The 17,636-nt window shown below is 41.7% G+C and overlaps 3 protein-coding genes across 3 annotated transcripts; all 3 read left to right on the forward strand.

Moving 5' to 3' along the window:
* Positions 1 to 9,697: 9,697 nt before the first annotated feature.
* Positions 9,698 to 10,640, forward strand: LOC123191944 (uncharacterized). The gene is made up of 2 exons (XM_044604477.1): positions 9,698 to 9,856; positions 9,939 to 10,640. Exons 1-2 carry the CDS (start codon positions 9,698 to 9,700, stop codon positions 10,638 to 10,640), a joined length of 861 nt encoding a protein of 286 aa, XP_044460412.1.
* Positions 10,641 to 11,750: 1,110 nt separating this feature from the next.
* On the forward strand, positions 11,751 to 14,322 carry LOC123190685 (uncharacterized). The gene is made up of 4 exons (XM_044603382.1): positions 11,751 to 12,030; positions 12,081 to 12,839; positions 13,034 to 13,260; positions 13,348 to 14,322. Exons 1-4 carry the CDS (start codon positions 11,814 to 11,816, stop codon positions 14,320 to 14,322), a joined length of 2,178 nt encoding a protein of 725 aa, XP_044459317.1. The 5' UTR covers positions 11,751 to 11,813.
* A 54-nt stretch (positions 14,323 to 14,376) lies between these two features.
* Positions 14,377 to 16,246, forward strand: LOC123190684 (uncharacterized). Its single transcript, XM_044603381.1, has 3 exons — positions 14,377 to 14,890; positions 15,095 to 15,327; positions 15,411 to 16,246. Exons 1-3 carry the CDS (start codon positions 14,377 to 14,379, stop codon positions 16,071 to 16,073), a joined length of 1,410 nt encoding a protein of 469 aa, XP_044459316.1. The 3' UTR covers positions 16,074 to 16,246.
* The last annotated feature ends 1,390 nt before the right edge of the window (positions 16,247 to 17,636 follow it).

Genomic DNA, 17,636 nt, shown 5'->3' on the forward strand with positions numbered 1-17,636 from the left:
TATTTCTGGATAACAAAGTCAGATACCCTGGAATATTTGTATGATCGGATCTTGTTGGTTTCATCCATCTAATGATAATCTATGTATTTGGACAACCCATTTAGCTATAATTAGTTGCTGCACCACATGTCATCTTGCAGTTGGTGCTAATTCTAGTTACTTTGTTACAAAGGTTTATTCTTTTAGTCCTTCTTTATGTTTGTTTGCTTAACTAGTACTCGCCAAACTCGCCATAAAAGATTCAGTATGTCGATCATCTTACCACCACATATGCTTTTCTGTTTGTTATGAAAGTTTCGTCATTCTGATAATACACTGGATGCTTGGAGAATGGATGTGCCCTGTTTTTTTTCCTTTCTGTAGTTGCTGAAGTTGCAATGTATAGTGTTAACTAATTCTCCTGTTTTGCTACCTGATGAGTGCTTTCTTTGTAATATTTCACCTTCGTATGCATATTTGTTTTGTATTTTTTATAAATGATGATAGTTTGTGCAAGATGTTCACATGTTATTTTATTTTTTGAATAAATTCTCTTATGCCCTTGACTTAGATTGACCCAAAACAGCAGCATCCTTGATGCGTACTGACCTTCACCTTGTTCTTTCTCTCGCAGACTCGAAGGAGACTATACGCAAGGCACCTCCTCTTCGGTTGTGAGAGTGTCCAGGGGTTGTGGGTGCGACTAATGCCTATGTCTGTGGCCGCACTTGACACTGCCCTCTCTTTAAGGGCACATATCATTTTTTATAACTCTGCTATCTTTTCCCAAGTCTTTATTATCTTGCCTAGCCTTGTACTGATATGTATTGTTTGATGCTAATTACCCAAGTTAATGCATGATGTTAAGGATAACCTGAGAACACTTGCCCAAGTTTATAAGATATGCATGTGACAGTTCAAACCTGCTTTGCTGCTCTTTCAATGCTTTTGTTGTTGTATTGTGCTTCTCTAGTTGTCTAAATGCTTCTGCTGCTAGCCTGCTAGACTGCTACTAGCTTGAATAGGTGTGCACTTGTGCTGGTGGTGGTGATGCTTGTGTTGTTGCTGCTAATTAAATGCTTATACTCGCGCTGCTGTTGATTAAATTCTTATGTTGTTGTCGCATGCTTATGCTACTGATTCAATGCTTTAGAAATTGATTGAATTGAACCTGTTGTAATCCTTCATGTTATACTCGTATTTAATTTTTTAGGTTTCTATTTGATTTTTTAGTCTGTTATATACTGTTCATCTTCAATTTCTTCTGTAACCTGCTTGGAGCTTAGAATACAGAGCCCAACTAGTCTCATATACAACTAAGACAAATGATTCATGCTCAATTCTGTATATGTATGTATGACCAGTAAAGTTGGAAGGCCCAAATCTTAACGTTAATATGCTCAATTTTGTACCATATTCATGCTCATGCATCACCAGTTACTGCTTTTTTTGCTTGATCTATTTTGGCTCATAACCTAAGTATACCAAAACTGATTAAACGATTTCTCCAACTTGCCAAAATTGTCATAATTGTCTCCTGCCTTGTGATGTTAGTCTTTGTGCACTTACTAGTATTGTTAGTTGAATGGATGGTCGTGGTAGTAGAATAGGAATTTTTTTAGGTTAGTGTTATAGTGATGTTCATTTCATTACCTAAACTTTGTACCAATGTACCATGCAGGTATGTATAGATTACTATTGTAGAACAACATCAGGTTAATCTGTTGCATTCAAGTTGTTGGAAGTTTTGTTATGCCATGCTTAGTGTTTACTAAATTGGGGCATTTGGGCATGTATGTATAAATTTTAGCCTCTTGAAAGAATATTATTTACTTCCAGTGTATTACCCATATTGAGACTGAACATGTGGCTTTTCTTCTCATCTACAGGAGAGTTATGTGCTGATTTTTTTTGAAGAAGCTGGAAGTCCAAGTCAATGACTTGCTTTATGTGTTTGTTGTAATGATGTATTTTCTGGGAATTTGGATGTATTGTTGATCTGGCTGAGAATTTGGTGTATATTTGCTTGCTGAACTTACAAATTCTAGGATATATGTACAAATCCTTGGAATATTATTCTATGTTTACTTGAAATGTATTCTTGGATTGAAAGTGGTCAAAAAGAGAATATATTGTTGTAAATTGTATTTGAAATAAAGAGGTGTGGCCCAAATTAAAAACTGGCCGAAATGTCTACTGGACCAAATGAAAAACTGGTCGAAATGGCTACAGCCCAAAAAAATTGGATCGCAAAGAGGCCAGGGCCCAAAAAATGGATCGCAAAAAGGCCAAGGCCCCAAAATTAAATGCACTATAAAAATCGTGAGGCCCAAATTTAAAATGGACCGCAAAATGCCCAAAGCAATTGACCAAAATTGGCAGGAAAAAAAATCATAAATGGGCTGAATTAATGTGCTCGGCCCATGTAGAAAACCGAATTGGACCAGGCTGAATCTTGTGCCACATCAGCTTGCCACGCTGGATGCCTACGTGGCCTGGGGAGGTTGCTAGTGACCAAAACAGAACAATAGGCTTATTTTGGTCATAAATGTTTGCGACCATTCCAGAAGAAAGGTCGCTATAGTCAGTTTACGACGCCCAGCTTTTGACCTTATGTTTTTGGTCACAAAAAGGTCATAAATGGAAATTTGTGACCATTCAGTGACCAGTAGTGGTGGTCATAAGTTGACATATTTCTTGTAGTGATTGTAGACATAGAAATTTGCAAAATACATACGGATCTGTATGTTGCAGACCCGTAGACTAAACTTCTCTCACAAGCAAAACATGATCACTTTTTGGGTGTTAATCACACAACGATGTGAACTAGATTATTGACTCTAGTAAACCCTTTGGGTATTAGTCACATGGAGATGTGAATTAATCACATAAAGATGTGAACTATTGGTGTTAAATCACATGACGATGTGAACTAGATTATTGACTCTAGTGCAAGTGGGAGACTGAAGGAAATATGCCCTAGAGGCAATAATAAAGTTGTTGTTTATATTTCATTATATCATGATAAATGTTTATTATTCATGCTAGAATTGTATTAACCGGAACTTAGTACATGTGTGAATACATAGACAAACAGAGTGTCCCTAGTATGCCTCTACTTGACTAGCTCGTTGAATCAAAGATGGTTAAGATTCCTAGCCATGGACATGTGTTGTCATTTGATGAACAGATCACATCATTAGAGAATGATGTGATGGACAAGACCCATCCGTTAGCTTAGCATAATGATCGTTTAGTTTATTGCTATTGCTTTCTTCATGACTTATACATGTTCCTATGACTATGAGATTATGCAACTCCCGAATACCGGAGGAACACTTAGTGTAGTGTGCTATCAAATGTCACAACGTAACTAGGTGATTATAAAGATGCTCTACAGGTGTCTCCGATGGTGTTTGTTGGGTTGGCATAGATCGATATTACGATTTGTCACTCCGTGTATCGGAGATGTATCTCTGGGCCCTCTCAGTAATGCACATCACTATAAGCCTTGCAAGCATTGTAACTAATGAGTTAGTTGCGGGATGATGTATTACGAAACGAGTAAAGAGAGTTGCCGGTAACAAGATTGAACTAGGTATTGAGATACCGATGATCGAATCTCGGGCAAGTAACATACCGATGACAAAGGGAACAACGTATGTTGTTATGCGGTTTGACCGATAAAGATCTTCGTAGAATATGTAGGAGCCAATATGAGCATCTAGGTTCCGCTATTGGTTATTGACCAGAGATGAGTCTCGGTCATGTCTACATAGTTCTCGAACCCGTAGGGTCCGCACGCTTAACGTTCGATGACAATTGGTATTATGAGTTATGTGATTTGATGTACTTAAGGTTTTTCGGAGTCCCAGATGAGATCACGGACATGACAAGGAGTCTCAAAATGGCTGAGACGTAAAGATGGCTGAGACATAAAGATCGATATATTGGAAGGCTATATACGGACATCAGAAAGGTTCCGAGTGATTCGGGTATTTTTCAGAGTACCGGGGAGTTACGGGAATTCACTGGGAGAAGTAATGGGCCTTATTAAACTTTAGTGGAGAGAGGGGAGAAGGGCCAAGAGGTGGCGCGCACCTCCCCCCTGCCCAAACAGAATTGGACAAGGGGTGGGGGCGCGGCCCCCCTTTCCTTCTCCCTCTCCCTCTCTTTCCTTCTCTCCTACTCCGAGTAGGAAAGAGGAGGGGAATCCTACTTGGACTGGGGAGTCCTAGTAGGATTCCTCACACCTGGCGCACCTCCTTAGGGTCGGCCACCTCTTCCCTCCCCTCTTTTATATACATGGCCAGGGGGCACCCCATAGACACACAAGTTGATTGTTTAGCCGTGTGCGGTGCCCCCCTCCACAGATTTCCACCTCGGTCATATCGTTGTAGTGCTTAGGCAAAGCGCTACGTCGGTAACTTCATCATCATCGTCATTGCGCCGGCATGCTGATGTAACTCTCCCTCGACCTCAGCTGGATCTAGAGTTTGTGGGACATCACCGAGATGAACGTGTGCATATCGCGGAAGTGATGTACCTTCGGTGCTAGGATCGGTCAGATCGTGAAGACGTACGACTACATCAACCACGTTGTCATAACGCTTCCGCTTACAGTCTACGAGGGTACGTGGACAACACTCTTCCCTCTCGTTGATATGCATCACCTAGATGGATCTTGCGTGTGCGTAGGAATTTTTTTGAAATTATTGCGTTCCCCAACACTTGGTACTGCATAAGACTAGAAATGAAGCCACATAGTTAGCGGCTTTGTTCAAACACAAGTCTGACCGATCGAGCAATTCATCCGGACCGTCCGACTTGAGGCATCTTGGTTATAGTAGGGTGGCAAATGAAGCCGGAATGTTCGGGTTGTTCGGGCTAAGGCTCAACACGCATGTTGTGCTTTGTTAGTGGACCGCCTCAAATGGGGTCCAAAAATGTGTGAAGCCGTCAACCCCGTTTTTATTTTCGTAATTTATAAGTATTACTTATAATAACCCGTATGATAGTGCTTGCTCACTACGGTTGCTCTTGGTGGGCCGTCCCATTAGTAGGAGTGGAGCCCTCCTGGAGTGGTTTTGGAAAGCTTTTGACTAATTTTTATTTTTGAGTTAAATGCACCGGAGGTCCTAAATCTTTTTGTTGGGGAATGTAGTAATTTCAAAAGAATTCCTACGCACACGCAAGATCATGGTGATGCATAGCAACAAGAGGGGAGAGTGTGTCCACGTACCCTCGTAGACCGAAAGCGAAAGCGTTAGCACAACGCGGTTGATGTAGTCGTACGTCTTCACGATCCAACCGATTAAGTACTGGACGCACGGCACCTTCGAGTTATGCACACGTTCAACCCAATGACGTCCCTCGAACTCCGATCCAGCCGAGCTTTGAGGGAGAGTTCTGTCAGCACGACGGCGTGGTGATGATGTTGATGTTCTACCGTCGCAGGGCTTCGCCTAAGCACCGCTACGATATTATCGAGGTGGACTATGGTGGAGAGGGGCACTGCACACGGCTAAAAGATCTAAGAGATCAATTGCTATGTCTATGGGGTGCCCCTCTCCGCCGTATATAAAGGGGGGAGGAGACGGCCGGCCAAGGGGAGGAGCCGCGCCCAACTCCTCCTTTTCCTATTTGGAGAGGGAGAGGGAAGGAAGAGGATGGATGGAGGAAGGAAAGGGGGGCCTCCCAATTCGGATTGGGATTGGGGGGGGGGCGCCCCCTCCCTTGATCCTTTCCCCTCCTTTCCATTAAAGCCCATTAAGGCCCATATACCTCCCGGGGGTTCCGATAACCTCCCGGTGCTCCGGTATTATCCCGATCTTATCAGGAACCATTCCGGTATCCAAATATAGTCGTCCAATATATCGATCTTTACGTCTCAACCATTTCGAGACTCCTCGTCATGTCCGTGATCACATCCGCGACTCTGAACTACCTTCGGTACATCAAAACACATAAACTCGTAATATAATCGTCATCGAACTTTAAGCGTGCGGACCCTACGGGTTCGAGAACTATGTAGACATGACCGAGACACGTCTCCGGTCAATAACCAATAGCGGAACCTGGATGCTCATATTGGCTCCTACATATTCTATGAATATCTTTATCGGTCAAACCGCATAACAACATACGTTGTTCCCTTTGTCATCGGTATGTTACTTGCCCGAGATTGATCATCGGTATCTCAATACCTAGTTCAATCTTGTTACCGGCAACTCTCTTTACTTGTTCTGTAATACATCATCCCGCAACTAACTCATTAGTTACAATGCTTGCAAGGCTTATAGTGATGTGCATTACTGAGAGGGCCCAGAGATACCTCTCCGACAATCGGAGTGACAAATCCTAATCTCGAAATACGCCAACTCAACAAGTACCTTCAGAGACACCTATAGAGCACCTTTATAATCACCCAGTTACGTTGTGACGTTTGGTAACACACAAAGTGTTCCTCCGGTAAACGGGAGTTGCATAATCTCATAGTCATAGGAACATGTATAAGTCATGAAGAAAGCAATAGCAACATACTAAACGATCAAGTGCTAAGCTAACGAAATGGGTCAAGTCAATCACATCATTCTCCTAATGATGTGATCCCGTTATTCAAATGACAATTCATGTCTATGGCTAGGAAACTTAACCATCTTTGATTCAATGAGCTAGTCAAGTAGAGGCATACTAGTGACACTCTGTTTGTCTATGCATTCACACATGTATCAAGTTTTTGGTTAATACAATTCTAGCATGAATAATAAACATTTATCATGAAATAAGGAAATAAATAATAACTTTATTATTGCCTCTAGGGCATATTTCCTTCAGTCTCCCACCTGCACTAGAGTCAATAATCTAGATCACATCACCATGTGATTAACATCCATAGTTCACATCACTATGTGATTAACACCCATAGTTCACATCGCCATGTGACCAACACCCAAAGGGTTTACTAGATTCAGTAATCTAGTTTCACATCGCTATGTGATTAACACCCAAAGTGATCATGTTTTGCTTGTGAGAGAATCTTAGTCAACGGGTCTTTCACATTCAGATCCCTTGTGTATTTTGCAAATTTCTATGTCTACAATGCTCTGCACGGAGCTACTTTAGCTAATTGTTCCCACTTTCAATATGTATCCAGATTGAGATTTAGAGTCATCTGGATCAGTGTCAAAACTTGCATCGACGTAACCCTTTACGACGAACATTTTGTCACCTCCATAATCAAGAAACATATCCCTGTTCCACTAAGGATAAGTTTGACCGCTGTCCAGTGATCTACTCCTAGATCATTATTGTACTCCCTTGCCAAACTCAATGTAGGGTATACAATAGATCTGGTACACAGCATGGCATACTTTATAGAACCTATGGCTGAGGCATAGGGAATGACTTTCATTCTCTTTCTATCTTCTGCCGTGGTCGGGCTTTGAGTCTTACTCAACTTCACACCTTGCAACACAGGCAAGAACTCTTTCTTTGACTGTTCCATTTTGAACTAATTCAAAATCTTGTCAAGGTACATACTCATTGAAAATCTTTATCAAGCGTCTTGATCTATCTCTATAGATCTTGATGCTCAACATGTAAGCAGCTTCACCGAGGTCTTTCCTTGAAGAACTCCTTTATGCTTTCCAGAAAATTCTACATCATTTCTGATCAACAATATGTCATTTACATATATTTATCAGAAAGGTTGTAGTGCTCCCACTCACTTTCTTGTAAATACAGGCTTCACCGTAAGTCTGTATAAAACTATATGCTTTAATCAACTCATCAAAGTGTATATTCCAACTCCGAGATGCTTGCACCAGTCCACAGATGGATCGCTGGAGCTTGCACATTTTGCTAGCACCTTTAGGATTGACACAAAACCTTCTAGTTGCATCATATACAACTATTTTTTAATAAATCCATTAAGGATTGCAGTTTTATTATCCATTTGCCAGATTTCATAAAATGCGGCAATTGCTAACATGATTCGGACAGACTTTAAGCATCGATACGAGTGAGAAAATCTCATCGTAGTCAACACCTTGAACTTTGTCAAAATCTTTTTTCGATAAGTCTAGCTTTGTAGATAGTAACACTACTATCAGCGTCCATCTTCCTCTTAAAGATCCATTTATTTTCTATGGCTTGTCGATCATCGGGCAAGTCAACCAAAGTCCACACTTTGTGCTCATACGTGAATCCCATCTCAGATTTCATGGCATCAAACCATTTCGCAGAATCTGGGCTCATCATCACTTCCTCATAGTTCGTAGGTTCGTCATGGTCAAGTAACATGACCTCCAGAACAGGATTACCACTATGGTGTGGATCTTACTCTGCTTGACCTACAAGGTTCCGTAGTAACTTGATCTGAAGTTACATGATCATCATCATTAGCTTCCTCACTAATTGGTGTAGAAGTCACAGGAACAGATTTCTGTGATGAAATACTTCCAATAAGAGAGCAGGTACAGTTACCTCGTCAAGTTCTACTTTCCTCCCACTCACTTCTTTCGAGAGAAACTCCTTCTCTAGAAAGGATCCATTCTTAGCAAAGAATATCTTGCCTTCGGATCTGTGATAGAAGGTGTACCCAACTGTCTCCTTTGGGTATCCTATGAAGACACATTTCTTTGATTCGGGTTTGAGCTTATCAGGATGAAACTTTTTCACATAAGCATCGCAACCCCAAACTTTAATAAACGATAACTTTGGTTTCTTGCCAAACCACAGTTCATATGGTGTCGTCTCAACGAATTTAGATGGTGCCCTTTTTAACGTGAATGCAGTTGTCTCTAATGCATAACCCCAAAACGATAGTGGTAAATCGGTAAGTAACATCATAGATTGCACCATATCTAATAAAGTATGGTTATGATGTTCGGACACACCATTACGCTGTCGTGTTCCAGGTGGCGTGAGTTGTGAAACTATTCCGCATTGTTTCAAATGAAGACCAAACTCGTAACTCAAATATTCTCCTCCACGATCAGATCGTAGAAACTTTATTTTCTTGTTTCGATGATTTTCTACTTCACTATGAAATTATATGAACTTTTCAAATATTTCAGACTTATGTTTCATCAAGTAGATATACCCATATCTGCTCAATTCATCTGTGATGGTCAGAAAATAATGACACCCGCCATGAGCCTCAACACTCATCGGATTGCATACATCAGTATGTATTATTTCCAATAAGTCAGTTTCTTGCTCCATTGTTCCGGAGAACGGAGTCTTAGTCATCTTGCCCATGAGGCATGGTTCGCAAGTACCGAGTGATTAATAATCAAGTGATTCCAAAAGTCCATCAGTATGGAGTTTCTTCGTGCGCTTTACACCAATATGACCTAAAATGGCAGTGCCACAAATAAGTTGCACTATCATTATTAGCTTTGCATCTTTTGGCTTTAATATTATGAATATGTGTATCACTACGATTGAGATCCAACAAACCATTTTCATTGGGTGTATGACCATAGAAGGTTTTATTCATGTAAACATAACAACAATTATTCTCTAATTTAAATGAATAACCGTTTGCAATAAACATGATCAAATCATATTCATGCTCAACGCAAACACCAAATAACACTTATTTAGGTTCAACACTAATCCCGAAAGTATAGGGAGTGTGCGTTGATGATCATATCAATCTTGGAACTACTTCCAACACACATCGTCACTGGGTGCTGAAGTCGGGAGGACCATGCAGGTTTACTCCATTAAAGTCGCAGAAAGAGAAGGCTTCACCCTTGAGTGGCCACTGAAGGTATATGGTGTAGTTGCTGCCCGAGATTCTGTGGACTATCGTCACAATCTTCTCTTCTATCGCACTAGGGATGGCTGCCAAATCCTGACAAAACAGGTATGCATGGATATTTTCCTGTTATTTTTCTTATTGTTCGCATCTTTGTTGGCAAGTTAATGGTGAACAATGATGCTTGCAGGATCCTTTTTTGCACTTGACTGGCCCTTCTCGTGCAATTATGTCTGGGGGCATAATGGAACCCACAGTTACGACTGAAGTCCACCTAAAACTTAAGGGCACGGTGGAGTCTAAAGATAGAACATTGATCAGTAAAGCCTTTTTCTATGATGAAAAAGATCTTGATAGTGGTGACATTATTTCCACCCGTGTCCTTCAGGGCCTTTGTGAAATAGAGTTATGCTGTGAGCAGCTTGAACATTCACACCAAGCCACTATCCTCGGTGTCCGTGTTGTACGGGGCTCATTGCCTTGTGGCAATGGCATCAAGATAGTTTGCTCCGCACTACCTGAGGACAAAACCGAAGGCGGTGGTAAGCGCCCAGCTGGGTGTATTTTGCTGCTTGATTCACAAGCTGGAGATATGCGTGTGGGTGAAGAGGGTTATCTTCTGTTGAGGCAAGTTGTATCTGTAAAATCAAGAGGAAGGCTTGAAATTCTCATGAAGGCTGGAGAAATCAGTGGAAGTGTCGTCTTCCCAACCAAATTCAGCGACATAAGTCGAGAAAGTTGCGAGCTTGGTAGTTGTGAAGTGGAGATAACCGTTGCTTGGTCCTTGCTCGTTGAAAAGCAGTATGAAATCTCGGTGATGGGAGCTATACACCCTTACGCATGGGAATCAATTCCACGTAGGCCGATCATGAAGCTTGTTTACGCTTGTTGAAGAGGTTCACTTAGTGAAGATGGCATTCTAGCTAGTTGTACTTCTTAGTGTAATAGTAATCCGAAAAGGTATATATGGGCAACACAAGGCAGCGTCAGATGCTGGTTCAGTTTCTCCCTCAAAAAAAAGAAAAAAAAATATGCTGGTTCAGTTTCTGAATGTATTTTTTGGCAAAGCAGAGATGATCACCGTGCAAGCTGATAGTACAAGCAGTATAATCCTGGATGCGATTCGAGTTTGACAGGAAGAATAGGGACCATGAAAAACACCCACACGCAATTTTTGTTTGTAAACTACATGATTTTAGTACATTGGACAATATTATTGTAAAATGTCAAGAACATTTTTCTAACACGTGATGACAGTTTTTTCATGTCTGAACATTTCTTCAAATGAATGTTAAACATATTTAAAATACACGTAACATATCTTGAATGGTATGAGACCTTTTATATATTTGTCGGACTACTTTTACATATTAACATTTTCTGGGTTCCCTAGATGGTCCCAAGCCGGTTTTGGGAACTTTTCAAAAGGTTCCTAGCGGTTTTTCGGTCTTTTATTTTTGGTTTTGGTTTACATTTTTTCTGTTTTGTATTTTTCTTTCACTTTTTAATTTATTCATTTTCCTTGTTTTTTACTCAAAGTTTGTCAAAATCATTAAAGAAATTCAAAATGTCAAAAATTATTCGGTTTTGCAAAATGTTTGGGATTTAAAATTTGTTCATGTTTTCCAAAAAAAATCATGTTTTCAGATTTTGTTTGCATTTCGTAAATTAATCAAAATTTCAACAAATTTTCGCTATCGTAAATAAATGTTCATTTTTTTCAAGAAATATTCATTTTTATAAAAAAAATCGGGATTTAATTTTTTCCTCCATTTTTTACAGCATTTTAGAAATGTTCGTTATTGAATTTGCTAACATTTTCCAAATTCGTGATCTTATTCTTTTAGGTGAATTCGTGATCTTATTTTGAAATGACGACAGTGATACTGGGCTGGGCTGCCGGGAAGGTCCGTCTCGATCTACTGGGCCTGGCTACGCCTGAGAGAAAATATATGGGCGCACGCCCGTCTGCACCGTATCTTGAAAACCCTATGCTGGGGGATCTTTGCTTTCCCCCGAACAAAAAAACGAGAGCGGCGGCGGCGCACAGTGGTGAGGAGGTGAGATGGACACCGCAGGGAGTTCGACGGGAAGGAGTGGCGAGTCCATGTTTACCGAGGAGCTCTATCAGGCTGGAATCTGCATGCGAGAGAGCATCCAATGGATCGAGGCCCAGGACCAGGAGGCCAGGATCGAGGAGATTGCACATAGCGACTCTGGCTATGATAATCTTCCGGATTTCAGAGTGGATATGGCCGTCTTGACGCATGATGGGCACAATTGTGGCACAGGATGGGCGCGATGCAGAGCGCCGGTTGGATCGGCAATGAAGGGGAATCGATGGAGACCCAGAGCAAGATTGGCGACGGCGGAGAGATGGAAGCTGGAGGGAAGTCGTCGAAGGGAAGCAGGAGTTCCGCATCCCTCGAACTCGAGAATCTGCTCCACCGTGCCGGAATCCTCACCGGTGGAGAGATAGGCGGAGACACAGAAATCGAGGAGCTGTTTGATCTGTTTGCAAATGAGGCCAATGAGTGGATCGTTGGCCAGGCAGACAGTCAACTCCGATGGGAAACTGTGCAAGAATTGACAGTCCAAATCCTGTTGAAATTTGAAGAAGTGGTGGGTGCTGACATTCTTAAGGTATTTGAAGAAAAAACCATCAGGGAGGAGGCAATGGCAGTGCTTAGGTTCGGCTTCAGACTGTCGTTGTTTTCCGAGCAGATCGATGAGCTGAGGCATGAGATGTGTAACATTTTGAGATCGTTCTCCCCAGAAAACAAAGATATAAGGAGCACCATGAAGAAGTTTATTTCTGAGCCATATCTATCTCGTATCTCCAAATTGCAATTGATCTCTGAACGTATTAGCATGCTCCAGCAAATGGACCCAGCCTTCGACTTCAAAGTGAAATCAACAATTATCAAGTTGAAATCAGAATCTTTCTTGTCAGCAATGAAGGAGTTGGAGAACGACAGCCCCAGGGAAGGCCAAGAACACTCCATGGAGATGGAGGAGAAGAAATTCGCTGCATACTGTCTGTACTGGGAACGCATATGGGGCAAGGATGGCCACAGCTTCGAAAACCAGAGTGAGTAAACATGCATGCATGCTAGTTACCCGATGGTAGTTATTTGACATACTGCATGTCTCAAGGAAGCTGATTCCTTCCAAATTGGAATTTAGTCCACTTTATTATGTAACCAGATTGATTCGGATATACTCTTCTTGAATAGACTAGTTACTTCATGTTAGATCTCTAACTCGTACTTAACTTGCATGCAGCGTTATTGAGCCCCATGCAATTTACGCATTGCACACCAGGCCACATTCCAACTGAAGCTGTCGCTGGGAGTACCTTACAAATCTACTCCATCAAAGTATCACTAGTAAAACCCGATTTTTTGCCACTGCCGGTGTATGGAGTGGTTGCAGTCCGTGATGCTGTGGACCGTCGTCGCAACCCTCTATTCCTCTGTTCAAGAGAGCACTGCCAAATCCTCGAAGAAAATGTATGTATGGTATTTTTGTGTTCTTGATCTTTTGCTTGTTGCCTGCATCCTTGTTGAACAGTCAATGGCAAATGATGATGCCTGCAGGATTCTTTCTTGCACTTGACGGGCCCGGTTCGTGCAATTGTCTCGATGGATACTGTTTACATCGAAATCCAATTAATAGTAAAGGGCACAAAAAAATCGGAAGATACACCATTGATCAGTACATTTGGCTTTTACAATGCTGACAATTCCGGTACCTATCTTGCCAAAAATGACTTTTGCAAAGTGGAGTTGTGCTGTGAGCAACTTAAACAGTCGGTCCAGGCTACTATCTTGAGTGTGGCTGTTACACCAAAACAGGAATCGTTGCCTTTTCTACATGGTGGTGGAGTTGTTTGCTATTCATTGCCTCAGGAGGGTAGTGAAGATATCCCTGAGCAAGCATCATGTAGGCAAGTTTGGCTGCTTGATTCAAAATGTGGAAGAATGCCTATGACTGAAAATGGCTACCTTGAACTGGCAAGGAATGTAGTTTCTGTGGAATTAAATGGAAAGCTGCAGGTCCTCATAATGGACGATTCACAGACTGAGTTTGCTGCTAAATTCGTCCTTGAATCTGAAAAATACAACACAAGTGAATGTGAATGCTCCCTTGCTGATGGCTCTAAGGTTGAGATTACTGTTGCTTGGTCCCTCGTTCACTCAAAGATGCTACAGTCAGATGACAGTGGGATCGCGACCACAGGGAATTTGAAGGGAAGGAGTGGCGAGCCCATTTTAAGCGAGGAGCTCTGCCAGGCTGCAATCTTCATGCAGAAGAGTATCTGCTGGATCCAGGCCCAGGAGAAGAAGATGGTGGAGATTGGATATTACGGCTCTGCGGAATACAAGAATCTTCAGGTGTTGAAATTGGATATGTATGAGCTGTCGAATAAGATCTTTGGTCTTTTCAATTATGAGACCCAGAAGAGGATCCGCGCGATGCAGAATGCCTGTTGGATCAGCAATAAAGGGAAATTGACAGATACCCAGAGCAAAATTGGCGATGGCATTGAGATGGATACTGGAGGGAAGTAGTCGAAGGGAAGCAGTGGCGAGTTTAAATTGGCGAGCATTGGCAATGAAGGCATAATGGTACAGACACAGAGCAAGATTGGTGACGGTGGCAAATCAGTCTCCAAGCAGTTCAATGAGCTGCCGGTCAATAACTCAATCCCCATAGCTGAATCTGTCAGAAACAAGATTGAGGAGGCAGAGGCAGAGACTGTTAGGGCTGAGGTGGTGCCGAGGGTCAGCTTCAAATTAGCTCTGCTCTCCCGGCAGTTTGATGATCTGTGGGACAACATGTGCCAGCTAGTCTCAACAGAACCAAAATTTCTAGCGATATGCATGCTTATTCGGGAGCCCTTCGCACACTATTGCTCCACATTGAAGTTTATCTCTGCAGTTTTTGACCGGCTTGGTCAATGGGTGCCAGATTTCAGAGAGGGATTGGAATTGATAAAGTTAAACCTGGACAGGGATAAGGATGTGGAAGTTGAGGATGTGTATGAGGCGACGAAGGTGGCTGAGGAGTATTATTTCAATGCTTACCGTAGAGATTGGGAATGTAGGCGCAGCAACTTTGGCAGCTTCGAAGACCCAAGTGAGTAAATGTGCTAGTGATATGGTTTTTGTTAGTTCCTTTTCTTCTTCCATTTACTGCATGTCTCAAGCAAGCTAATTCATTCTGTTAGCATAGTGATTTACTTTAATCATTGATTCTTCTTTATTCATAATGGACAGCAAAAGCAATCTTTAGGTAGTTCACGTTAGATTTCTAACACATACTTAACTTGGTTGCATGCAGCATTATTGAGCCCTATGTACTTTACCCAAATCATACCAGGCCACACTGAAGTGGGTGCTGAACTCGGGAGGACCATGCAGGTCTACTCTATTAAAGTTGCAGAAAGAGAAGGCTTCACCCTTGAGTGGCCACTGAAGGTATACGGTGTAGTCGCTGCCCGAGATGTTGTGGACTATCGTCGCAACCTTCTCTTCCTTCGCACTAGGGATGACTGCCAAATCCTCACGACAGAGGTATGCATGGGTATTTTTCCTGTTCTTTCTCTTATTGTTTGCATCTTTGTTTACATGCTAATGGTGAATAATGATGCTTGCAGTATCCTTTCTTGCACTTGACTGGCCCGTCTCGTGCAATTATGTCCAAGGACACTGTTACAATTGAAGTTCATCTAAAGTTAAAGGGCACAGTGGAATCTAAAGATACCACATTGATCAGTAAAGCCTTCGATGATTATGACGGTGTTTCTACGTGTCTCCTCCGTGGCCTTTGTGACATTGATTTATGCTATGATCATCTTGAACAATCACACCAAGCCACTATCCTCGGTGTCCGTGTTGTTAAGGGCTCATTGCCTTGTGACAATGGCATCAAAGTCATTTGCTCCACGCTACCTGGGGACAAAACTGAAGGCAGTGGCTCTGGGCATGTTTTGCTGCTTGATTCACAAGCTGGAAAAATGCCTATGAGTAAAGAGCGTTATCTAGATCTGTCGAGACAGGTTGTATCTGTAAAATCAAGAGGGAGCCTGGAAATTCTCATGCAGGCTGGAGGAATCAGTCAAAGTGTCGTCTTTCCAACCAAATTCAGCAACGTAAGTCGAAAAAGTTGTAAGCTTGGTGATTGTGAAGTGCAGATAACTGTTGCTTGGTCCTTACTCATTGAAAGCCAGCATGATATCTCGGTGAATGGATCTGTACACCCTTACGCATGGGAATCAATTCCACGTATGCCCATCATGAAGCTTGCTGACGCTTGTTGATATCATGTGAACTGTTGCCTGGTGAAGTTGTCTGCTACTTCTAGCTTATTGTGTGTGCTAATTGTTCCTACCACTATGATACAAGGCATTCTTCTTTGATAACTTTGGTCTTGTGTCTATGCTAATTGTTCCTGTACTATTATGATGTAGTATAAGACAAGGTCTATATTTCATCTTCCTGTTATGCATATTTATGTTGTTGTGCTTGGTAAGCCAACTTTGTCATTTCTAGCTTATTGGTGGAGATATACGTAGATCTTATTTCTAGCTTATTGGTGGAGCTGCTTATTGTTTTTGGCGGTGAAATTGCGGTACACTTTGTGCATGCTCGTCGAGCCAGATGGGAAGTCATTCTTACCCCGTTGTGGGCAATGACCACTTTTCCTATTAGGCTATGTTTGGTTGCTCGGGAGAGAAATTCCAGGGTAAAAATAAGCACGGGTGTGATTTTCTCCACACTTCCATGGGGGATTATCGTTCCCAGGTGAATACAGCCCTGGCCACCAATCCCCCAGCGTGGATTTTCCTTGTGCATCCCCGATCCCTCTCACCATGGGGAAGATAACCCCACTGTCCCTGTTGCCCAAATGGTAACGGCAGGGAAGGAGAACCCCCACACATGCTAATGCAAATATAACAAAGAATTTACATGAAATAGACACAGGTCATAGGTAAATATTCCATAAATAATTCTGAAAGAATTCTATAAAATACAAACACAAGAGAATTCAGAATCCATCTAAAGTAGAAGTTTGAAAAATATTAGAACTGAAATCCATCATTTCAAAAAGGTTTAATATTGATCGGTTCACATTTCACGGCGATCAATTGTGGACCAAAATTGTTTTCGTGTGCCGACACGAAAGCAATAATTACAGCCGGCATTGATACATCATTGCTCAAGTTTGGTCACTACAAACAGTTCTAAATTATCAAGTTGTGATGTCCAAGGAGTTGTGATGTCCGAGGCAAAGACACTTTTAAATAAGATGAGCTGCAAGGTGATAAAGCAAGGCGATCTTCTCCCCACTCGGCTTCGACATCAGGTAACACAGCTTGATGTTGCCTGAACTATGAAAAAAGTAAGAAAGTTAGAATCATGTATCCAATTGACAAGTGTATGACTAGAGCTTGGATTTCTAGTAATGAGCAACATGAATTGTTGATAAAAAGAATAAAAACACAAAACAAACTACTATTTGCGATTACTGTGGCATAAATTTCAGTAATAATTACTGGGAAGAGAATTGTATAATTGGAAAACTAAGGATAAAACAAACATAGATTTATGAAAAGTGAAGTCTTATTATCTAAAAAAAAGAGGGAAGGCAGCCTAAGAACCAGTTCACAAACCAATACATGGCACTTTGTTTAGATGCCCAGGCGAAAACCAACTAGGACTGTAGCTGATGACCACCAAAAAAAAGAACAAGCAGAAAAAATTGTATAGAAGATGGCACCTTGTTTCTAACAAAACTAACCATTCCAATGGAATCATGCAGTGATGATAACCCACAAGTATAGGGGATCGCAACAGTTTTCGAGGGTAGAGTATTCAACCCA

The sequence above is a fragment of the Triticum aestivum genome, chromosome 2A (assembly GCF_018294505.1).
Source record: "Triticum aestivum cultivar Chinese Spring chromosome 2A, IWGSC CS RefSeq v2.1, whole genome shotgun sequence".
Classification (NCBI taxonomy): Eukaryota; Viridiplantae; Streptophyta; class Magnoliopsida; order Poales; family Poaceae; genus Triticum; species Triticum aestivum.

Bases quoted from the DNA above. Each gene is read 5' to 3' on its own strand.
- LOC123191944 (XM_044604477.1), top strand. From the start codon at position 9,698: ATGCAGGTTTACTCCATTAAAGTCGCAGAAAGAGAAGGCTTCACCCTT. The intron at 9,857-9,938 runs GTATGCATGGAT...TGATGCTTGCAG, and splicing joins GCCAAATCCTGACAAAACAG to GATCCTTTTTTGCACTTGAC.
- LOC123190685 (XM_044603382.1), top strand. From the start codon at position 11,814: ATGGACACCGCAGGGAGTTCGACGGGAAGGAGTGGCGAGTCCATGTTT. The intron at 12,031-12,080 runs GTGGCACAGGAT...TCGGCAATGAAG, and splicing joins GACGCATGATGGGCACAATT to GGGAATCGATGGAGACCCAG. The intron at 12,840-13,033 runs GTGAGTAAACAT...ACTTGCATGCAG, and splicing joins CCACAGCTTCGAAAACCAGA to CGTTATTGAGCCCCATGCAA.
- LOC123190684 (XM_044603381.1), top strand. From the start codon at position 14,377: ATGGTACAGACACAGAGCAAGATTGGTGACGGTGGCAAATCAGTCTCC. The intron at 14,891-15,094 runs GTGAGTAAATGT...GGTTGCATGCAG, and splicing joins TGGCAGCTTCGAAGACCCAA to CATTATTGAGCCCTATGTAC. The intron at 15,328-15,410 runs GTATGCATGGGT...TGATGCTTGCAG, and splicing joins GCCAAATCCTCACGACAGAG to TATCCTTTCTTGCACTTGAC.